Source organism: Aquila chrysaetos, chromosome 16 (assembly GCF_900496995.4).
Source record: "Aquila chrysaetos chrysaetos chromosome 16, bAquChr1.4, whole genome shotgun sequence".
Classification (NCBI taxonomy): Eukaryota; Metazoa; Chordata; class Aves; order Accipitriformes; family Accipitridae; genus Aquila; species Aquila chrysaetos.
In genome coordinates this window covers 13321786-13346676 of record NC_044019.1, presented here as the reverse complement: position 1 = coordinate 13346676, position 24891 = coordinate 13321786, and the positions used below count along the sequence as shown (strand labels likewise).

General features: G+C 42.6%; 1 protein-coding gene across 7 annotated transcripts in view; it reads left to right on the top strand.

The window, feature by feature from the left end:
• The window catches only part of OSBPL5 (oxysterol binding protein like 5), a 186903-nt gene that overhangs the window by 133312 nt on the left and 28700 nt on the right, over nt 1–24891 (top strand). For all 7 annotated transcript variants that reach the window (XM_030038987.2, XM_030038985.2, XM_030038986.2 and 4 more), the window contains 4 exons: nt 6316–6396; nt 7066–7167; nt 8779–8982; nt 15109–15193. In XM_030038987.2, the coding sequence (XP_029894847.1) occupies nt 6316–6396; nt 7066–7167; nt 8779–8982; nt 15109–15193 (472 nt within the window). The remainder of the gene's footprint in view (nt 1–6315; nt 6397–7065; nt 7168–8778; nt 8983–15108; nt 15194–24891) is intronic.

The window sequence follows — 24891 nt, the reverse complement described above, 5'->3', positions numbered from 1 at the left end:
GCTTGTCCATGGCTCCTAAGTAAAACCATGGCTAGGTTTTAGTAAAATTTTCTCTCTCTTCATAAAGCTTGGTCATTTTATAACCATCTCGGGGAGCTGTGCTATCTGTCACACAGCTGGTACATCACAGTTTTTGGGACATGGCAGCACAGATATTTGTTTTCCCATGCCTAGAAATTCTTATGTAGGCAGTGAGGGACTTATGCTACTGCTTCTTTCTCACCCATTCTTAAGCCTGCCTTAGTGTGCACCATCCCTGTGACCATGTTTCCCTTTACAAGCAAGGTTAGCAAATTCAGCATGTCTGGATGGAGCTCAGACATGGGGGAGGCAGTGCCTGAAGGAAGCAGCACAGTGGTTCAGGAGCCCATCACAGCAGCCTCCAAGGCTGTTAATCCAGCTGCTTTGACCAAGTGAAAGACCAGTTTGTAATGATTTTGGACACGTTTCACTGTATTTATTGAGCTCCTAAAGGCTATGGTGGTCTAAGGGGAGATTATCCCTTCATCCACTGTTGGGTGCTACGGGAGCATAATCATGGACTCAACGACAGATCAATATGATCATAGTTGAAGACCCTTTACTAGAGCATCAGACATCATTTTATACATTGGTTACATCTGTACATGCGTTTAGCTATTTTACTGTTGGTTACACACATTATTCACGTGTTGTCCACGTGCTTAGTTACACTTAATGATTGGTTATATCAACGCTGTACACGCGCATAAACATAAGACATAATTGGTTATACTAAAACATGCGAAACTTGTCTCAGTCTAATTGGTCAAGATAAACTGCCGAATTGAGGTTCTTCGTGCCAAGTTCCCTTTATCGTTGTCCTAGTTTCAGCTGGGATAGAGTTAACTGTCTTCCTAGTAGCTGGTACGGTGCTATGTTTTGAGTTCAGTATGTGAAGAATGTTGATAACACTGATGTTTTCAGTTGTTGCTAAGTAGTGTTTAGACTAATGTCAAGGATTTTTCAGCTTCTCATGCCCAGCCAGTGAGAATGCTGGAGGGGCACAAGAAGTTAGCACAGGACACAGCCAGGGCACCTGACCCAAAGTGGCCAACAGGGTATTCCATACCATGGGACGTCCCATCTAGTATAGGAACTGGGAAGTGGGGGGCAGGGGAATCACCGCTCGGGGACTAGCGGGGTGCCAGTCGGCAGGTGGTGAGCAATTGCACTGCGCATCATTTGTACATTCCAATCCTTTCATTATTGCTGTTGTCATTTTATTAGTGTTATCATTATCATTATTAGTTTCTTCTTTTCTGTTCTATTAAACTGTTCTTATCTCAACCCGTGGGTTTTGCTTCTTTTTCCCGATTTTCTCCCCCATCCCACTGGGTGGGGGGGGACTGAGTGAGCGGCTGCGTGGTGCTTAGTTGCTGGCTGGGGTTAAACCACGACAATCGTGGAATGCGCACCTGTGTTCTTCTAATTGGTATCTTTCTTTTTTTGTCTTCTTGTTTATTCTGTTCAAGGCCTTCTAAAGGCGTCTGGAATGCTCTTGTGACCGTTAGCTAAATATGTTCCCACAGGGTGCTGTGGCTTTGTAACACGCATAGCAGTAGCGGCTGGCGTTGGGCGTGCGGTGTCCTTGGTCACGGAGCTACGAGTCAGCTCTCCTGAAGAGACAGAATCAATGTCTCTCAGTGTTAACGTCCCAGGGTTGAAGTCTTGTGGTTGTTTAACTCCATTTTTAGCATGACCCAGAGGGACTCCGAGGAGGAGGCAGGTGTGGCTGGTAGAGCAGTGAAAGTGCCTCTGTCTGTGTTAATGCCAGTTCCCCATGAGCAGCAGGTTTAGGGCTCAGGTTTGCATGGTTTGTGGCAGTTGTTGGAAGCTTTTCTGTATTCATCTTCAGGTAAATTTCCTCAAGCCACATGAGCTTAGGGGCCAAAATTTTATTCTTTATATAAGATGTAATTGTCTAGACAGCAAGTGACTGTAGCTTGTTTTAATTAGTTAGACAAAAAACATTCATTATATCCTGATGATCTGCAGACACCTGAGCAGGATTTCCTAGAATCTCGGGGACATCTGTGCTTTTTCTGCTTCTCACGCTGGCTAATGAGGAATAGTACGCAGTGTTTCTCTCTGCGTCTGATCTCTCGGACTGGAGGGAGTGAAATTACCAATAAACAGTTGGCTCATAGTTGTATCTCAAGGACAGGACATTCTCCCTGCTAATTGGGAGAAAGGGGGAGAATTCTTCTGACCAGTTTCAGAGGACACACGTCTCAAATCATGAAAGCATAATCTCCTAATAATTCCAAAGGATTCTTGCTCAGAGACATTTAAGCACTTGGAAACGTTTCCTCATAAAGAAGCTTGTAGCATATCTCCCAAATGTCTACTGCTGCCCTTTGAAATGTGACAAAGACCCTGTGGGCACAGTTCTCTGCTCAGACATCATATCTGTGCAGCGGTCCCCACCATAAATCTTGTGGTTTTAAAGTGAAGTCCCATGCGCCGAAACACAAAATGTGCATCAGAGATGGCATTGCAGGGAGAGGAGGCAGGCTTAGCTTTCTATTAAAAGAAAAATGACAAATATTGAATAGTTTGCAGGAGTCCAAGAGCTGGCATTTTCTTTGAGTGGATCCAATGCCAAGTTGACTTGTAAACTGGACAGTCAGATCAGGGACTTCATTGGTCTTTATGCGCCATCACAGAGTTTTCATTTCTGTATTTATTCTTAAGTATCACATGTAGCTTTGTTTTTAGTGAAAGACTACTATAAGGGTATATGAGAACAAGTAATAGGTTCTACAGTGACCCTGGCTCTGTTGCAGATGGCACCTTCTGCCCCTAATTTCTAATCCTGCATCATAGAATAGAATCATAGCATCATAGAATCATAGAATCATTTAGGTTGGAAAAGACCTTCAAGATCATTGAGTCCAACCATCAGCAATGCCCACTAAACCATGTCCTGAAGTACCCCATCCACTCTCTTTTTGAATAACTCCAGGGATGGTGACTCAACCACTTCCCTGGGCAGCCCATTCCAAAGTCTGACAACCCTCTCAGTAAAAAAATTTTTCCTAATATCTAACTTAAATCTCCCTTGCCTCAACTTGAGGCCATTTCCTCTCGTCCTATCTTCAGCCACCTGACAGAAGAGACCAACACCCACCTCACTTCAACCTCCTTTCAGGTAGTTGTAGAGAGCGATAAGGTCTCCCCTCAGCCTCCTTTTCTCCAGGCTAAACCCCAGTTCCCTCAGCAGCTCCTCATAAGACTTGTGCTCCAGGCCCCTCACCAACTCGGTTGCCCTTCTCTGGACACGCTCCAGCACCTCAATGTCTTGTCTGTAGTGAGGGGCCCAAAACTGAACACAGGACTCGAGGTGCGGCCTCACCAGTGCCGAGTACAGGGGAACAACCACCTCCCTGCTCCTGCTGTCCACACTATTTCTGTTATAGGCCAGGATGCCGTTGGCCTTCTTGGCCACCTGGGCACACTGCTGGCTCATATTCAGCCGGCTGTCAACCAGCACGCCCAGGTCTTTCTCTGCCGGGCAGCTTTCCAGCCACTCTTCCCCAAGCCTGTAGCGCTGCATGGGGTCGTTGTGACCCAAGTGCAGGACCTGGCACTTGGCCTTGTTGAACTTCATACGATTGGCCTCAGCCCATCGATCCAGCCTGTCCAGATCTGTCTGTAGAGCCTCCCTACCCTCAAGCAGATCAACCCTGCCTCCCAACTTGGTGTCATCTGCAAACTTGCTGACGGTGCGCTCAATCCCCTCATCCAAATCATTGATGAAGATATTAAACAGAACAGGGCCCAACACTGAGCCCTGGGGAACACCACTTGTGACCTGCCGCCAACTGGATTTCACCCCATTCACCACAACCCTCTGGGCTCGGCCATCCAGCCAGTTTTTCGCCCAGTGAAGAGTACACTTATCCAGGCCACGAGACGCCAGCTTCTCAAGGAGTATGCCATGAGAGACAGTGTCAAAGGCCTTGCTGAAGTCAAGGTAGATAACATCCACAGCCTTTCCCTCATCCACTAGGCGGGTCACCTGGTCATAGAAGGAGATCAGGTTGGTCAAGCAGGACCTGCCTTTCGTAAACCCATGCTGACTGGGCCTGATCCCCTTCTTATCCTGGACTTGCCATGTGAGTGCTCTCAAGACAAACCATTCCATAATCTTCCCTGGTACCGAGGTCAGGCTGACAGGCCCGTAGTTCCCCGGATCCTCCCTCCGACCCTTCTTATAAATGGGAGTCACATTGGCAAGCCTCCAGTCCTCTGGGACCTCCACTCTTGACCAGGAACGCTGATAGATTACGGAGAGTGGCTTGGCAAGGACCTCTGCCAGTTCCCTCAGTACTCTTGGATGGATCCCATCAGGTCCCATAGATTTCTGAGTGTCCAGATGGCATAATAGGTCCCTAACTATTTCCTCCTGGATTAAGAGGGGGGTATGTTGTGCTCTTCATCCTTACTTTCCAGCTCAAGGGGTGGAGTACCCTGGGGATAACTGGACTCACTATTAAAGACTGAGGCAAAGAAGGCATTAAGTACCTCGGCCTTTTCCTCATCACTGGTTGCTATGTTCCCTTCTGTATCCATTAAAGGATAGATATTCTCCTTGGGATTCTTTTTACTGTTAACATATTTGTAAAAACATTTTTTGTTGTCCCGTACGATAGTGGCCAGATTTAGTTCTAGCTGAGCTTTTGCCTTTCTAATTTTCTCTCTGTATGATCTAACCAGATCCCTGTACTCCTCCCAAGTTGCCCGCCCTTTCCTTCAGAGATGATAAACTCTCCTTTTTTTCTTGAGTCCTAGCAGAAGCTCCCCGTTCAGCCAGGCCGGTCGTTTTCCTCGGCGGTTCGACTTGTGGCACATGGGAATAGCCTGGTCCTGGTCATCCACAAAGAGTTTTGCTCAGTTGAGCATGCACCCTTATTTCCCATTTTTGCTCCTGGCACAGTCTCCAAAGCATAGTTGATGGCCTGTTTGCTGTGATCTGGTCATGCATTTGTGTGGTTTTATCCAAGTCATGTGAAAAGGACTGATACGTCTGTCATTAAATATTTTCCTGCTTGCATAATGTTCAGGATGGTTTGTGGCTATAGTAGCCAGAGAGGTTTCTGTGTCACTGGGAGGGAAAAAGAAAGTGGGTCTCTCAAAACTGAAGGCGCTGTAAAACGATTACATCAACTCATGACATAAAGGAGAGAGAGTCTGAGAGCCCAGTGGGTTTGTTTCACATCATAGCAGTGAACTTATAAAGGAGAACTATATTTGATACATTTTTTCCTTAGTACAGCTCATTTTTGTGTCATACTCATTAAATCAAGGTGGCCAAGGGCTGAGCTTTTTTATAAAACTGTCATGCATAAGTAGGAGAGACAGTGCCTGACCCCAAAAGATCACAGCCTGAATGCATCAGACACTTGAAAGGTTGGAAGGAAAAGAGGTACAGAGAGAGGAAGTAATTTCCCCAAGGTCACATAAAAAGTAGGAGAGTCCAGACTGTACCATAACTCTCACGCCACTAACCCTCCCCAGGTTTTGGACAATTTGCTGACAGTACCTATCTAAGTAAGGGTCCTCGTTGTGAGTTGGGCTCCAGAGAGCTATACTCTTTAAGCGTACATTAATTTGGGAGCAGTAATATTGTGACCATGTCTAACAAAAGTAAAGCATTTTTTCAGCCCATCAGCACAATCATGAGATCAGTCTGTAGCCTCTGAAAATTAATTTAAACAGCACTGACACTATCAAACATGATTTGAAGTGACTGTGTATTTTCTGCCTTGCTTCACGAGGCCAAGATGATGATGATTTCCTGTATTATCTGTAACATGATTAGGTCATTTCTTGCCCACTCATGTTTCTGGACTTTTCAGCCAGCGCAACAGTCATTGCCAATATCAATTCTAGTTCTGAAATATCTATACCAGCTTCCCCATAATTTTTATTCCAGTAATTGAAATGCTTTCAGATCTGAAAAGAGATGGGCAGTTTTCAAAATTAGGAATAAGAATAGGGGTTTGGCGTTTCTTTTTTTTTTAAATTTTTTTTATTTTACCAAGATTAATGTCTGCATGGGAGAAATATGAAGAAAATTTGGTGGGGAATTTTCCAACTATGAATATAAAAAGAAAGTTTGGACTGCACTACAAATATGCATTTTCTGTGCCTGCCTAGTGTTCTGCTGCTGAAGTCTGCAATCAGCTCTTTCATGGATTCCTGGAAGTTATAAACCACTCTTCATTAGAGCATAACTTGAACTTCTTCATGTTAACACATTCCTATTTCCTCTCTCCCTCTTTTTTTTAGATCGAGTATAAGCTTTGCAATGGGTCTGACAAAGAGTGTGTGTCTCCCACAGCCAAATTCACAAAGAAGGAAACACTAAAGGTATGTGCAAAGCAGCCAAGTCAGCATCATCTGACTTCCTTTTACAAAACAAGTAGTACCTTCCAAACAAACCATTGGGAACTACTCTGAGTGATTTCCCAAGACCCAGAGAAGCCTCTGACTATTCTAGGAATCATTATAGGCCAAAGGCATTTACAGGCTTTATATATATAGGATCAGATTATATATTGCAAACAGAACAAATCAGTGTAATTATTTTACTGTATTCGTATGTTCCAGAGTCATTAGGTACCTCAAGAGGATTGTAATCCTTCATTGGTCTTCTTGGAAGGGTATGCCTAGGCAATCTGAGCAAATTATTGTTTGAATACTTGCTTGTCTACCAAACCAAAAGTATAAATAATTTGGTTTGGATGAAATTAGATTTAATCTCTTTAATTTGAGGGGTGGGGAGGACTGGGGTATTCAGCCTCTTTCCATTCCCCCCAAAGAAAAGCCAAATTAGATTATGTTTAGTGGAACTTCAGGAACAAAGAAAATACCTACTATCTCGTTATGTTTTTGTTCTTCCTTGTGCTCATTTCTGGGGAACCTGTGCTGGGTCAAGTTCTAGCTGTGCTATACATAGCTGTCCTTAATGCATTATGTTCTTTCCTCCCCAAAAGAGGCCATGATTACAGCTGCTATGTTTTCTCTGTTGTCAACCAGGTACAGAAAAAAAATTACAGACAAGAGAAGAAAAGAGCTACCAAACAACTCTTCAGTGCGCTAAAGGATCCCAGTGTAGTGATCACAGCAGACTGGCTGAAGGTATTTAATACAGACCATTGCTTCTGAGGCTGTAGGAAAAAACAAGTGAGAAGTAGTTGATGTGTCTGAGACTTATGCACTAACACTTTTTTGAATGAAGGAAGACTGAATAATTTTGAGTTGAAGTTACTGTAAAGCTGTACTTAAATAACTGCTGTAAAAGTGGAGTTATGGGGAATATTTACTTTCCATCTTGACCTAACTCAGTCCATCTATTCCATGTCCTTAAGTAGCAACAAGGTCTCAAAAAGTGCATAGTACAAAAGGAACTGATTATGTTTCTTTCTTCCGCTCTGAAAGAGTCTGGTGGCCTCTTCCCATAGATGTGGTTTTGTACTGAAGAGGGAATAGACAGAGTAACAGCCTGGAAAAGGGCAGATACAGCTTGTTCTATTGACAGTTGGATTTTATGTTGTCACAGCACAGAACAAAACATATTGGACCTGATGACAACTGTAATTTCTCCTTGTGCAAAGACTCAACTTGTGACAGGTTCTCATTGAAGTCCTGAAAGTTTGTATGTGGCAAAATAAATTTGGATTAACATTGAGAGATGTTACCTTTGAGCACTGTTTTTCTCCTTGTTTGGGGCCATTTAGTCTTCTCGACTAACGGTGAATTGGTTGCCCCTTTTATAATGGCAAAACTTAATTTCCAAACATAGCCAAACACATAGCTCTTTAAAAAAAAAAAAAGTAATTCAGGGATCTCGTGAAACAATACAATTGCATTTGATCTGTGTGAAAAACCTCCAACACTGTTCTACAGTCAGTATTAAAGGCCAGAAAAGTGAGATGCGTATGGTTTATTTGAGAAATTAGATTGGCAACAGAATGTTTCCATAGTGTTTAGTGTTCATGACAGATAAATATTGAGATTTTTTTAAATACAAAATAACCTGTTTCATGTTTGCTGTGGCTGGAAATTTCTGGTTCAGCAGCAAGTAATGCTGAGCCACAAAACCAGAACACTGACATAAGACTTGAGGTTTGGCCCATGTACATTGAAGACAAGAAGACCTTAGGCAAAATCTAACCTTACTGAGAAACTCCCCCATTCTTAAAGATGTTATATTTAATATATGCTATCAGATTTAATGTATTCTATACAAAAGAGAGCATGCATTGAGCTTGACAGAGAAATAAACCAGCTGGAGAGGGTGCTTTTAAAAATGGGGTATTTGACAAAACCCATTAATAGCTCTGTTCTGCAGAACACTATTAAAATGACTTATTAGTCAAGTTAGACTAGCTACAACATTTTTCTATGCAATGTTCTAATTGGTGTGTCCTCCATGATTATTAACAAATCACTTTCACATGGGCCAGCCCTGCTGGCTGCCTAAAAAATGAAGCAAGCTGCTAACAGTAAGCCAGTAATAAAAATATGAAGACTAGATTCTGATGGCCAGATTTACAAGGTCTGGGATTTTGCTATGAGATCCCTAAGACTCTTCAGATAATGCAGTGTATTTTCCTAAGGTAGCGTATCGTAGTGTGGCCTTGGGAGAAACACATAATGGAAATACTGTATAAATACTGAATAAATGCTGTTTTTCTTTTAAGGAGCAACATAAATGCAACTTTTTGTTCTCTCTCTGCTTCCGTCCAGATTCGTGGGACTCTGAAGAGTTGGACCAAGCTGTGGTGTGTTCTGAAACCAGGAGTGCTGCTGATTTATAAGACACCAAAGATCGGACAGTGGGTTGGGACAATCTTGCTCCATTCTTGTGAGCTGATCGAGAGACCCTCCAAAAAGGATGGCTTCTGTTTTAAACTTTTTCATCCTTTGGATCAATCAATCTGGGCTGTAAAGGTAACAATCCTGATGAGTCAAACAACCTCTTCTTAGTTGCCAAAGTGTCTGAGCACTAGTATTATCTAGGATTGATATTATCTAGGTTTGTAATTATTCAGTTGCTGTTAGTGATGGTGAATTGACTACATAAAAAGATTAAAGACACCGAAGCTCGGTGTCGTGATGTGACACCAAAGGAATGTGGTGCATTTGTGATTAGTTATACAAATGTGTCATTCTTGGTGTATAGATGCATGCCTCCGCTGAGGAGAGGGGAAACATGTTAGCGCAGGAAAAAAGATCAATACCTAGAAGCTATATCAAGCCATGGCCTACATCTTTAAAATGAGATTAGAAATAGACCCAATTAACTGACTTCCCCAAAACAAGGACACACAAAGCACTAAATGCTTTGCACAACACTGGAAGAGGGCTGGCAAAGTGACAAAAAACAGATTAATAATTTGATTTTTTTTTTTCTAATGCCTCTGAGGTTTGGGCTTGTTTGCAGTGGACTTGGAACTCAGTGGTCTGCTCAAGCCTTGACTGTTCCACAAAAGTGTAACTTTGGATAGCTTGCCTTAATTTTCTCTTCTTTGAAATGGAAATAGGAAGGTTTTCTCCCCTTCACTTTGAGTTGTTCTTCAGTCTGTTGTTACTCAGAGGCTGAGCCAGTCTCTTCCTGTACCCACAGTAGCTCCTGCCATGACCTGTGGATCTCCCTGTAAAGCAAATGATTAATAGTTTCTCACACTTCTGAAAATAACTCCTTGCAAATTTTAAAGAGCTGCATTTCTTTTTCTTCTTTCCTTTAAGAATAGGCAAAAAGCAAAGAATTATCTAATGCCTTTGAGCAAAGAGGAAGACCCCAGTGCCTCCTGAGAGGCACTGAAAGCAACATCTGTTGGATACCCTGAAGACAAAACTTAAATGTTCTTGAACTCTTGTTTCCCTATTAAAGAGAGTGATTCAGCAGAGTTTTTGCAAACATAAATTCTCTGGGAGACATCACCAGTGTAAGCAAGGCATTACAAGCTAGTGCCTTGCTGCAGGGTGGTCAGCAGAGTAAATCTACTTGGAAAGACTCATGCGAGAGTGAAGGCATTTGTCATTGGCACCAAGATCTAACAAAATGGAGGGGAAGCCCTGTGGGAGCAGAACAAGTAGGCTCACTCCTGCTCATCCCTGCAGTTAATTGAACAGTTTTAAACACAGCTATACAATCACTATAAAAAGTCTTGCAATTTTCAATAAGGTAGGAGGAGAGAATTAAAATTAACCTCAACAACCAGGGGTAAGAGCTGCTGTTTTCTGACAGTAGCTCAGCTCTGATCTCTGCGTAGATGCATTGCTTTTGCTTGAAGTCCCAAAGGCTTCATTGCTACCTTGCTTCTTATTCAGTTTTGAGGGTTTTGATGCTTTTTTAATTCAGAGCATACACCCAAGAAGGTTATGGATCATTTGCTGTCCATCAACAAAAAAAATTCTTTTAACTTGACAGGTCACCTGAATTCTTCTGAAAAGCAGAGTCAGGAGAGGTAGTGAAAAAGTAGAATCAAAAGTGCAGTCAGGTGCTGAAAAGTAGTGTTGCTGACAGATATGAAGTGTTGTGCTAGAATGCCCTTCCCTTGATATGAATCATCCAAAAGAAAGAGTAGCTTTTATTAATATGAATATGTATTTTTGTGTGTGTATGTATATCTAATTCTTGTGTCTCTTGACAAAATATATGACAGAAATAGGAATTAGTATATTAAATATGAAGGGAATATATCTCTGAAAATGTTTGTGTAATAGAGGAAGTCCCAAGACATTTGAATTTTTAAGTCAAAGTAATATTCTAAGTCACTTGAGACAGATATTTAGAAAGCTACATTTGAGCTGCATAGTAGGATATTTCCTGAAACCTGAGTTTGGCCTGGGTTATTATGTGTGATAGATGCTTTCAGCCACAAGGTGAACACCAAAATACGTATCAAGAAGAAATCCACCAGTGAACTGCTTGATGTCAAAGAAGCTGTCTGCACTCTGACAACAGTTAAAGGCTGAAACTGCTAAAAATACTGTTTCGTTTTATGTCATTTCATGGCCTTCTTTTAAAGCAACTGGAGCAGAATTGACTGATCTAAATTGGTTATGTATAACTGTGCAAAGAAAGCCTGTTTCTCATGAAATATATATTAGCCCAAGCAAAAAAAGCAAAAAGCCCAAGTTACTGTCCATCACAATAGAAGTAAGATCTGACTAAACAACTTTCAATTTTGGCTAAGATGGCTTGTGAAATTTTCGAGGATTTTCCAGACTAGAGTTGATAGTCCAGCTTTGACTCACATCAGTGGACTCACAGCTAACCCAGGGTAATTAATGAGCACCTTTGTATGTGTTGGCCTGGCTGCTCAGCAGATGTTTGGATTTAACAGCGGGGTTCAGCCCTGTAACAAATGTCTGGTTCAAGCACTGCCCTAGGCATTTATAGTTGTGCTAACCAATTAAATTTGGTTTGCAGGCATTTAACTTCAGTTAGAGCAAGATGAAATTTTGGGGTGCCTTTCAAATGGTAGCTAGGTAAGATGTAAGATCATTACTAATAGTTGAAGGCTAAATATGTGCATCAGGGAACTGGTTTTCCTATAAAGCTCTCTGGTGTCTAGAGCTATCTTAGAAGCATATCGCTGAGGGGAGAGAGTCCTTTGTTCTACACTGCTTCCCTGGCTTTTCAAGCTATCAGCTGGCAGGGTTTGCCTGGCTGTCCCCCAAAAATGTCCTGAAATAGTTCGTATTTGCCTTTGAGCTTGCTCAGAAGCTAGCTGAACAACGTGGGGTGGGAAGGCTTTTATTGACTACAGTTTGTTCTGACATTTGTTTAGAGTGCTAAATGAGTTGGGCTCAGACCCACTGAATCTGGGAATATATATAATTTGAATTTTGTTGATTTTAAGAAATTTGAGTCATTTCTTTAAAGAATAAATTTCTAGTAATGGGCTTGTGCTGCTGCTTTTACAGTTGTTTGTTCTACTCCATAATACAACACAGTTTCATCTTCATCCTTACAGTTATCCACAGTACTGTTAATGAAAGGAACTTTTTCCCCTTTTTTAAGCTTTGTTTTATGACTCTCCAAGACTGGATGTCCTGTCATACTATCTAAACCAGTGTGAGTCCACTCCATTTTTCAAAGCCTAATCAACCCCTATTCAATAATGCCTTTTGAGCCTCAAACCAAATGTAAAGACAGGAATGATCTGAAGATGATCCGTTCTTAGCTGTACTGTCTAGAGGCTGCAGCTCAGCTCCAGGTCCTAGTGTAGGAGGGATAACATTCACTTTTAGTGAGAGATGTTCATTGCCTTAGAGTCTTAGACTCTAAACAGGCATGATACTCAGAGGCTGGGAGGCAGAAAGCATCATTATCTCTGCCATGCAGATACAGAACCTCATTTACTCTGTGGAGATGTTGACTTTATTTTTATGGCTTCCTCTCTTTTCTTCTTCTCCTCTTCTTTTTGTGGGAAACAGCCCCCTCCATGTATGAACATGCCTTACTATTGAATACGTTTCCTTGACAGAGTGACCTGGCTGCTCCTTGTGTTTATCCACATGCCTAAATGTCTGTTAAAACCTTGTGTTATCCCCTCCTTCCCTTCTCCCCGCCTTTTTTAATAATGGTTCCCTGGATCTGTACTGTTTCGTTGTGGAGATTTTCCTCCAACGGAGCAAATATCAATCTCTGCACTGAAAACACAAGTAATGGTGTTATCAAGAGTTCTCGAACACCCTGCTCAGCTACAAGCTACTGAAAGGAAAAATGCCATCGGGAATGATGCCTGATTGCATTAATGTCACTAGTAATGTCTTAAGCTGCTCTGCTCTGGTTTACTAATCAAATCTCAACTTTGCCAGTCCTGACTATTAAGCCTTTAAACAGTCTTAATTTTGTGAACCTCTTGTGGGAGAGGGGAGGGGAAAAATAAGTGAGTAACAAGGATCCCAATTTCTTCTGGCAGCAGCAGAACCCCACAGATGTGAAGACAAGAAGCTAGACTGGAGACTGTTGTCTTCTCAGCACTGCATCTTTGTGGCATACACTCAGATACAATTTGATGCTTGTCCTATGCTTGCACTCTTCATTCTTTCCAAATCTTGGTTTCCTGAGTGGAACTCAAAAATCCAGATAAAACTACCACTTAACTACTAGACACTTTTATACAGGAGCAGTTTTCAGTAGCAGTCACAGTTTTCCTGCTTACAAACTAATGCTAGGGCAAAGTCCTTTCAAGGAGCAGGATGGGATACTATAAAGGCCCATGTAAGGGAGGAGAGTCATACTTAAATACAAAAATTTGCCTACAGATTTTCAGTGTTGTGTCGTATACTCTAGATACTCAAGGAAATCTGTTTTTGAGCATCCTGCAGTTGGCATAGTGGTCATGCTCTGCATTTATTTCTGGCATGATGTCTGCATATTTGGAAAAGGATCTGCTTTCAAGTTGTTTGTTACAAAGTGAGGAAGAGAAGGAACTGGAGGAGGCTGGGTGTCATTTTGGATATGCAAGGGAGGAGGAGGGACTCCTATTTATTTCAGCCAGGTCGTGGCATAAAGTCCACACTGTGGAAAGTATGAAGCTGTACTCACTAGGTACAGGAACTGCTTTTTCTTAGCAGCTTCTGGAACTCAAGAGAGGAGAAAACAGGGAGGAGATCAAGGTGGGAGCCTGTGGTTCTGCGCAAAGAAGTGCCTAATCCAAGATTGACTCTGCCTCCCTGGGAATCATTTCTGGAGGGTCATGCTGAAGGGCTTGTGGCAGGATGTTTACAAGACACTATAATCTTTTTTGCCACAGCTCCTAAACTAAAGGCAACGTAAACAAGCAGAGCCTGGTTTTGTTAAAGCCTGAAGTGGCCGTCACGCCAGGCACCACAGCATAAAGGTTCTCAAAGGGTCAGGATGTAGAGGTGAAGGGCTGCAACCCAGCAGCACGTGCCCAGGCTGGGAGACCTTAGGTCCTCAGCCTGTGGTTTTACCTGTCTCCTCCTTTCCCACAGACAGGTTTGCAAGATGGAGTTTCCCCTTTGTTTCCTTCCAGAAAAGCTGCTGTTGCTTCTCTGCGAGAGGCATTCACAGCACAAGTTGTGGGCTCTGCCACTTTTATGGTGACACATAAAGGGTGTTTCATTGCTAGTGTACATGCACCGCATGGAACAGTCCATTCAGGTGTTGCACTGTTGTGGTTTAACCCCAGCCAGCAACTAAGCCCCACACAGCCACTCGCTCATTCCTCCCATGGTGGGGTAGGGGAGAGAATCGGAAGAGTAAAAGTAGAGAAAACTCACGGGTTGAGATAAAGACAGTTTAATAGGTAAAGCAAAAGCCGCACGCACAAGCAAAGCAAAACAAGGAATTCCTTCACCACCTCCCATCGGCAGGCAGGTGTTCAGCCATCTCCAGGACAGCAGGGCTGCGTCACGCGTAACTGTTACTCAGGAAGACAAATGCCATAACTCCAAACGTCCCCCCTCTTCCTCCTTCTTCCCCAGGTTTACATGCTGAGCATGATGACTTATGGTCTGGGATATCCCTTGGGTCAGCTGGGGTCAGCTGTCCCAGCTGTGTCCCCTCCCAACTCCTTGTACAGCCCCAGCCTGCTCGCTGCTGGGGTGGGGTGAGAAGCAGAAAAGGCCTTGGCTGTGTGTAAGCACTGCTCAGCAATAACAAAAACATCCCTGTGTTACCAACACTGTTTCCAGCACAAATCCAAAGCACAGCCCCATACCAGCTACTATGAAGAAAATTAACTCTACCCTGCCAAAACCAGCACATGCTCAAAGATGGCTAATAGCAAATATTTGACTGTTTTTGTCCCAAGCGACAGGAATGAGATTCTTCCATTCCTGAGGATCTGAATAAACAGAGTAGGTTTGGGGCTGAGCACAGGTTAGACCAAGCCCCATTTACGTCAGAGCTCATTACTGCTTTGGAGCTGCAGCAGCAATATCATGATTACTAATGAGTCTCCCTAAATTACTCCATCTGCTCCTTCCTTCTTTCCTATCACAAACACACTCTGCCCAGGAAGGGTAGAAAGATGTTGAACGGTCCATTGCATCTTCTGTGCCTTATGTCTTTTTGTCTGTGTGCGTTTCCAGGGCCCAAAGGGAGAAAATGTTGGTTCGATCACTCAGCCTCTTCCCAGCAGCTACCTGATTTTCAGAGCAGCCTCTGAATCAGATGGTAAGTTTTGGTCTTTGTTTGCTTTCTCCAGATCACATACTCTATGCTAGTTAAGAAAATAGGTTGATGCAAAAAAAATTGGTATGTAAAGGAAAAAATGGCGGCTCACCCAGCTTGAGATGCTGTTCGTTAGCAATGGGCAGAATAGGTCAAGCAGACTATAGGCACATTTCATGTTCCTCAGTGAACAGCCACCTTTCTGGCCATGTGTATGGAAGAAGGACCTAGGCTTGTAGCTGGGGAAAAAACACTAAGTCAGTATATACTAAGGATGAAAGTAATTGATCCCAAAATTGGGATGAGAGGGAGGCTTAACTGTTTCCTCAGTTCAGCAGAGACTTTAGTGGATTATTTGCCTATGTCTTACACTGGGTTGGGATCTGTTGGAGGAAAATGACATAGTAATATTGAAGAACTGTTGATAGATGTCTCTCAGCCACCAGAATTTTCCTGTAGACTTGCTGTACCTTGGTTTACAGTATAGCAGGCCCAGATGCTGGTGACTCCACATGTAAAATACCATTCTGGGAATTCACAAAATTATGGAAGGTAAATTTAGGTCAATATATAACAGGCATGCCAGTTGCTATGTGAAAATCTCTATAAATTACTTTAGCGGACCTAAAATATCAGTGATTTATAAGTAGATAAGAAGATTAAAAACATGTTTTCATTCCATTTGACCTTCAGAGTACTGTAATTTTTTTTTTTTGCCGTAGTAAATTAACCCAGGCTGTTCATTTTATGGATATTTTTCACCCACCCCACCAAGGGTGCTCATGTAGCCCATGTGCTCCTTTGGGTCTCATCTACAGTAACTTCAAGGACACAAGGATTTTTTATGGAGCACAGTGGGCTTTGAAAGCAGTGTGTCCTTCTGGTCCAGTGATTAAGTTTTACATATTCCTAAAGGCTGGAAATGGGACAATGCCAAATGCACCTTTGACATGGCACTTAGAATAGGAGGAAACGTTCTTTCATTACAGGCTTGGCGTGCTGTTCTTCCTACTACTGTGCAAAGAGGGCTGTTCATAGTGAGGGATACCATCTCGACACTGATGGCTGCTTGCAGATGTCAGTGTAGTGAAATGTTATGAAAATAAGTGGAACTTGTATAGAGCCATAGAAGCACATCTATTTCTTTGAATATTATGCTTTTGCAGCTTATGGAACAGTACATCTTATTTTTTTAAAGGAATACAGGATTCCAACCTGGCTCCAAATGTCACCTGTCTAGAAAAGGATAGATTGATACAATAGTCTCTTGGGAAAAAAAAGTGCTGTTGGGGTAGAGCTGCTAAATTACAGGCATTTCAAACCTGGTTACACAGACAGCCCGCGGAATAGATATACGGAACAGTCCCACGGAGTTCTTAGGCAACCAAATAGCTTCAACAACTGTCTGTCAATCCAGATTTTCTAAATTATCATTTCCTTAGAGATCCATGTAACTTGTCTTTCCATTAACTTAATTGGAAAATGTGCAAAGCGACCAATGTGGTCATTGTATGTGTTCAATGTCTCATAAAGTACTTTTTTTCTGGCATTTCAGCTATCTTCTAAATGAAAACTTTCATTCTGGTGGAAACCTAATGATTAAACCTTAAAGCCAGCCTGGCAAAGAGACCTGTGGCTGAACTTCTACTCTCTCTTTTTACGATGACTGCCATAGGCCAGTTATGTGGAGTAGAGTAGCTTTAGATTTGTTCTCACTAACCTTACCCATAAAGGCTCCCAAGCTAGCAATAGCTCCCAAGAGATCATCAGAGGTAAGACATTTCTAGCTGTGATCTCTCTGTCTGGCACCACATGCTGAAAAAGTACAGAAGTGACCATATCTGTCACATGAGAATTTTCAGTATTTAAATGCCTGTGGGAAGCTTTCTGCCCAGTGAATTATTACATGTCTCTGGTATCATAAGAGCTTAAAATAGTGAGTTACTGGAACGTATCTTTAAAGCCAAGATATTGGCCAATATTCTTGGGAAGCACTCAGAGGCCAAGCAGATCAAAGTAGAGTTACTTTAGGATTTAGAATGATTTCTCTTTACTTTGCTGCTTCTCTACAGTAGGGTCTTAAGGCTAGATGGAAAGCTAATGTCATCAAGGGAAGGAGGAGGAACTGAGGTACCTCTCAATCAAATATCATAAACGTGTATGTAGAAAATGACTAGGGCTTTTGGTTAAGGATGAAATAATATATGCTCTTGAACAGCAGTAGCAATGCCCTAGAGCCACCTGCACAGGTTTGGAGCACCCACATTATGCCTGGTAGATCCTGGGAGTCTGAGGAGGTGACTGTGACAGCTGATGTGAAGTGAAGCTTTGGGATCTGTCCATTTAGCAGTGGACTTCATGAAAAAAATTGATATAGTATTGCACCAGAAATACTAGCATGAAAAATGGTGTAGTTTTCAGCTGAATGAGAGTATCTGACTTTACAGCTGAGGTCAGTGAGCTGTGAGAAGTGGCTGTACCTTGTGCAGGAAGGGAAGGATGTGAGTCTGCAGACAAGAGGGAAGAACAGCTCGTACACTCAGGCTAGCCTCCCTCCCAAGAGCTGTCCTGGCATGGTGACTGTGCTATGCTCCTTTTGTTTGTTAGCCTTTGTGGGGGCAGTTTGGAGGTATCTGAGCGGTGTAGACGTGCTGACAAATGGCCAAACACGTGGGTGTCATACTTGGAGATGAGTGACTTGGAAATGATGTTAATGTCAGTAGGTGGTGTAAAACATAAGCAGACAAGGACACAAGGAATAGAAACTGTTACATTTAAAGAAATCTGTATAAACTGCAGCAAATTAAGGCTTGTACTTTGCAATTAATACAATTTAAGCCCAGAAGACACTACTGAAATGGTTGTAGTCTGTTACGTATCTTTACCTGTTGTAAAGAGGTGTCTCCAAGAGGGTGTACCTGAGTTTGTTTCATTTCTTTAATGCACTGGACAAGCATAGAGGATGCAGTTATGGCCAAGAGAGATAGAAGATTAAGGTAAAATGAGCTAAGCTAGCTGACACAAATGGGTCAGGTGGAGTCTGTTCCCTTGCATAATGTTAGCATATATTTGTAGTATGTTCACGTCTCCTCCGTAGGTGCAATATTGTGTGAATCTACAGCATCTCTGAGGAGGTGTCCTGACCACATTCTTCTTAATGCAGTCTGCCATGTTAGTGGTGAAAAATGAACCACAGAGCATTTGGCAAATTTAACAGTAATTCATGGAGGCCTCTGACTTGCTGGGGAATATTGAGTTGCAGCATATGTTAGAGGTACAGTTCTGCTATCCAGGCAACTATATCGTGATCAGCAGCTACATGGCCTACTTTTTCTCTCAACATTTCAGAATCCCTTTTTTCCCCTCTGCCGTACCATCTGTGACAGACTGTTGGTAGGATTTAAGGTCCTGACTTCTGGACAGCCTGCAGAACGACCGCCAAGCTACAGTAGATTTCACATTCACAGACCACAGCAGCAGTCTGCTTTGTAATGCGTTTTAAAGACATCTGGAAGGTCATGTCAGCCTACAGGGCTCAACCTGTACAGACACAGGGTCTTTCTTTCTTTCCAGTTTCAGAAAAGAAAATTGCTTTTTCCAAACCAGTGACTGTGTATGCATTTCAGATTTATGCTGATGAGTGGCTTAGAATTAGTAGTTCAAACCTGTCCCAAGCTTCCTGCCTGTACTGTTCTGGGCCTGCCCCTGAGATCACCAAACCAGTGCCCCAGACCTCCTAAGCATTTTGAGTCACCTGCTTAAATCTCATAGTGCAGATCTCCACCTGGCCATGGGCACTGCCGCCAAAGGGGTTCCTAGGGGAATTCAAAGTGGCAGATTACCAAGGGTTAAAGGCTTAACAGTGGAATTGTAAACCACACTTACATTTTGTTCCTTATGTCTGTTCTCTCCTTCAGGCATGCTTTGGGTAGTCTCCATTGTCTCGTGTGGATGGAGTTGTTTGGAAATCCTGATGGTCTGGCTTACAGTGTTGTTGTTTCTTTGCTAGGCATCTGGCCCTTCCCCCAGAATTGATGCTTTGATCTGGGGAGGAATTAGATTATTGAAATAAGGGTCACACACAGAAGCGATGAACCAGGATGAAGATTGCAATTTGAAACCAAGTTCACAGTGAAATATATCACTGGATCCTGGAAGTAGTGGAAAAAATAGAAGTTACCTTCTTAGCTTTATGTCTGCCTTTCGTATTCCTTAGACCTTTCACAGCAGTTTAAAATCCAGGCATTTGCAACCAGACTTCATTTAGCTCGGTGCATAAATTGCACCTGCAGCTAACTGAGAGATCGCATCCTTGCATCTTGACAGCCAAAGTGTAAAAAATCATGCACGCAGGCATCCAAGTGGTACAGCAAAATAAGCAGTCAGCTGAATACGATGACCTTAATGTTCACTGACTGAACCAAATCAGCCTCTTCCTCATCATTCGTGATTTGTGTGCACTTGAGCAAGAATTCATCGTTTCCAGGTGACAGTCTACTTCAGGTTGATTTTTAAAAGCATCTATCTTGTAAGCGTGAGGCATGAGGCCAAAAGCTGGATGACTTTAATAATTCAAGAAGAATAATATTCCCTTAGTGATGCCTCTGTGGAGAAATGTATGGTTACTAGGTGTGAGGCTTTTGAAGTCTTAATTGGCAAGAGATTCATCCAAGCCATTCTGTAGCTACCGGAATGCAATGGAAAAAAAAGTATAGTCCCAGACTGAGATTTTGGTGTGCCACAACGTGATTTCATCTCGAGCATATTTTTGTTGTTGGTGAGTGCTGAGAGAACATTGGCTGGCTCCTCTGTGATCAGCTGTTGCAAAATGTGGCAGATAAACTTGGCACGTCAAACTATGAGTCGTTCTAGGTGAATGATGGTAACTGTAAAGAATTTCAAAGCTGAATAGCTTAGTGTTTTCAATACTGCCTGTTTTTTTTCCTGTGGGATATTGTTGTAATTTTAGACCTGTTCGAAGACTAGGACAGACTCAAATTATTCCTTGAACTGAGCCTAGGTTAGCAGCATAAGCAACCTTTGGTTATTTTGTTTTGTTTCTTTTCCAAGGGGGAGAGGAAATGGTTTTTGTCACTTGGTTTTAGTAGTTCCTTTTGTCTGAAAAAAAAGAGTTGGTGCGAGCCTGCTCCTGTTCAGCCTTGCAGCTTCCAGGTTTCTGCATGGTGCCCGCAGTGCCCTGCGGACCCGGGAAGCATCCTTTAAGGAGCTGTAGTGATTCCCATCTGCACAGCTGTACTGCAGGAGTCATCTCAAAGGACCACAAGGTGCTCTTCCAGCCTGCTGAGCCAAAAGGCCTGCAGAAAGCATGTGGAAGGTTTCAAAACATATGTGGGATGCATGTTCGGCTTTGTTTTTGTGAAGTCAAGGCAACACACGTCCTTTATTAGCTTTTATTTTCCTCCTTTCAAGAGGGAAGGAATGTAGGAACCCAGCTGAGTTTAACTGATTTTTCATGAGTTTCCTTTTTCAGATTGTCACTGAGGCCTGTCGTCATTTTACTGTAAACACATATAACAGAAAAAGGGTTACAGGCTTACTCAGGGGAGACACCTCTGTTTCATCTTTTTTTTTTTTCCAGTGAGCACAGCTGAATGATGTGCAGGTGTATTCCTCTGACGTCCCACTTTCCTGGGACATCTGTCACATGTCAAATGCTGTGATCATCATTGCTAAAGTGATGTAGCGAATGGATATTGAAACCAGTGATCAGTGCAAGGAGAGAGGCTGCTACAAAAGAAAGCAGGAACCCAAGCTAGTGCTAGCACTCTGGCAGGACATCCACTCTTGGCACTTCAGGAACAGCCTTGTCAAAGAGTCTTACTTTTCCCCCACTGTTCCTGGAGGGAGCCAAAGGTGGCTGGGCAACCCACGCACCTGAGCAGTTCAAGTGCCAAAAGATGGGTGATGTGAAATGTTCTCCTCATGTCAGCTGCCAGTATGAGTGATCTAGCTGGACTTGACTTTGCACGTCAGAGTTGGGGATCTTCTCTGGGTGGGGTGTCATTTCTCCCCACTATTATCCTCACTGACAACTCTGTTAGCGTGGATGAAAGATTTCTGTTGCTGAGTTTTGTAAACCCTTCTATGTGGCTTGTAAGATATATGGGAGCATTATGTGTAGATGGACTATTTTACCCTCTCCTTCTTTCATCCTTCTCCCTCTGCAGCCCAGGTAAGAGCCAGAGCTTACTCTGCAGGCTGCCCCTTGGAAGTCAGTGACAAAATATTGAATACAATGAAGAAAGGGTCAAGCTCAGAAATAATATTTGAAAGGGAATAATTAGTTCACAGCTCCCAAGCAGAAGGAGGTAATGCAGGTGTTTTTAAGACAACATCTCTGCAGACATTGTCCAAAAGTAATCATTGTGGTGGATAGAGTAATGTATTATTTGATATAAGAAGAGCTTGAAAGCCTGTGGGGAGATTCTGCCATAGGCTGACAATATGCTCTTGGGTTTTTCTTCAGAATTTAAACACATGCTTGTTTTAAGCCACAATTTGTGGAAAATGATAACTAATAATTGATTAGTGTTTTACATTGCAGCTTTAAAAACCTCAAGTCTTCTAAAATAATACACTAACTCCTTCGCAGCTCTTTTTTGATTCCCTTATATGCATCATATTGGGCTGCCATTCCTCTCTGAAGGAACCCACATTTTGCATCTTTCTCTGATCTAATTACCTTGCATACAAAAAAGCCAACTTGAGTCAACCACTCAGAATTAGAAAATGTGAGAATTAAGGTGTCGTGGTTTAACCCCAGCCAGCAACTAAGCCCCACACAGCCACTTGCTCATTCCTCCCATGGTGGGGTAGGAGAGACAATCGAAAGAGTAAAACTGAGAAAACTCATGGGTTGAAGTAAAGACAGTTTAATAAGTAAAGCAAAAGCTGCGCACACAAGCAAAGCAAAACAAGGAATTCCTTCACTACTTCCCATCGGCAGGCAGGCGTTCAGCCATCTCCAGGAAAGCAGGGCTCCATCACGCCAAATGGTGACTTGGAAAGACAAACACCATCACTCTGAATGTCCCCCCTTCCTTCTTCTTCCCCCAGCTTTATATGCTGAGCATGACGACTTATGGTCTGGGATATCCCTTGGGTCAGTTGGGGTCAGCTGTCCCAGCTGTGTCCCCTCCCAACTCCTTGTGCCCCCCCCCCCGCCTGCTCGCTGGTGGGGTGGGGTGAGAAGCAGAAGAGGTCTTGACTCTGTGTAAGCCCTGCTCAGCAATAACGAAAACATCCCTGTGTTATCCACACTGTTTCCAGCACAAATCCAAAGCACAGCCCCATACCAGCTACTATGAAGAAAATTAACTCTATCCCTGCCAAAACCAACACATAAGGTAACCATGCATGAAGCCTTCATGCAGACTACCATGACTACAGATGACAGCCTTTAATTATGTGACCACATACTTTTTTCCCCTTCTGCAGTTCCTGAGGGAGTGAGTAGACTTGTCAGGTAAGCAATTAAGTAATCCAAATGCTAGCATTTTTGTATCATTTTCACAGTAAAGGAGAATATTACTCAACAGCAAGATCACTCAAATGTAAAAACATTTCATGTAGGCCTTTAGCAAGGAAACAGGCTTATCTTGTGTGCAATCCCTGAAATTGAGAGGGTATAATTTTACGGTGTTATGCTGCAATTAACACACCTTTGACTTGCAGAGAATGTAACCTTTTCATTTGCAGAGGAAATCCCGAATTTTATATCTGGTTTTGTTGCATATATGTGTTTGGATTCACAGCACCACCTGATGGCTGAAGGCCTATTTCTTAGCTTGGGGATGCTGTGCATCCCTTGAATTCAATTTCTGTTAGGAATTAAAACAAGGGCATACACTGATGCCATTTCTGTGTTCTGCAGGGCACAGGTAATGCTGACTGCTAATGCACAGCAAGTTCCTCTAAAGCTTTGTGTCTCTGCCTTGGAATATTAATTTGTTTTTTGTTTTTTGTTTTTTTTTTTTTACTTTAGGCTCCTTGAATAAAGCTTCAAAAAAGATTCAAGTTACTCATAGCCCCTTCCAGGGAGTTATCTAGAGATAAAAACCCTAGATATGTTATGCAGAAATTTCCTGTGGTAATGTGGTGGACCCCAAAGGTTTGACCAAGCTTGTAAGCTCATGTTAGTACCAGTGAAAACCTGTTCAGTGGCAGTGGAGGGAGTAAGAGAGCTGCCTGTGGGGTCACGGCCAGCGTGGCCCGCTCTGCCTACAGCCCCGGAGAGGGGTGGGCTGCAGGGACACAGTAAGGGAGGTGGCTGAGGGAGACTTTGGGGTCACCCTTGCTGCCCTGGTTAGAAAGCGTAAACGTAGCCAGCGTGTTGCCGTAACCGTCATAACATCTACACATGAGTGCTGCAGGGCGCTGAAGAGCTGACCTCCATTACTGCTCCAAAGTGCTCATGCTGCTACAAATCAAGCTACCTATCAAAGCATCTGATTTTACAAACCCATTGAATATAAAAATATCTTGACATATGCAGCATTTCCAAATGTCAAATCATGCAGTTCTCACTCTGCAGAACTGGAAAAGAAAAGCAAAGGTAAAGAGAGAGGAAAGTCAAAAGAGGTGAGCCTAAGCGGGAGTGTGCTCCTTGTATGGAATAGCTGGAAACAGGTTTTCATCTTGGTGGGTTTGGGGGAGAGGGGATATGTAGGAAGAAGTGGATTTGTGTTCAGCACAGCCATTAACTCTAATAGGTTATCCATGCAAATCCTCCACATGGAGAGAAGGGAATAAATCTCTGCGTGTAAAGCCTTAATGCAAGAATATTTGTTAAATACAAAATAGTGTGAAATCAATTCCAACAGCCTTCAACCTTCCTAATCTTTTATTAACCATTATTTGTGATTTTATTATTAAATCATAAGCTGATGCTGAAGGAATTTATGGGATGAAATTAGAATAAGTGACTGGACTCTGCGTTCAAGTGCAATTCTTCAAAGTTTTGGGTTTTTTTTTCTCTTTTACTGGTTGCAGCTTTGTATCAAAGGAAGCACTGAAAGCTACTCAAATTTATAAACATTTCTTTATATGCATCTGATCTGGATTTTTTTTTAAACTCTTGTTGATCTTCTCATAGAGCCAAATTTTGGTTATATCGAAGTTGATGGGAATTCTGCCCAAGAGAACAGCAGGATTGCAGTGAGATTTATGCATATGCTTGATGCTAAGTGTGTGATAGAATTGAATGTATTGGAAACATTTCCCAAATGGGACCTAGAAATGAATGTGGTCCAGGGAAAACCTGTTTGTAGCACTTGCCATTGCTAGAGCAAAATCCTTTTGTTTTCTTCACTGCCTCTCCAGCACACTTCTAATTATTGCAAAATATATTCTGAGGAGTGTAATGAAGAGCTCTGTTTTACATGCTTGAAATTAGAGGATAACTCCCTTGATACTTCAATTATTGAATGTTCAGCCAATTTGCAGGTGTCCTGGCTTCATTAATGACTGCACTGCAGAAGCAGGCTATTTTCAGGTGCTTCCAAGAATACAGCAACTCCAGCATTGTGGTGGTTAGGCTTTAACACTAACACACAGCTTTGTAGTCTTCTATGGATCATTGCAAAAGGAGCCAAGGGTCAGTTTGGATTCCTGTGCTTTTCATTTGCTGCCTGCCTTTGGGACCTACGCAGGCCTTAAGAAAATCCAGTGAGGCTACGCAT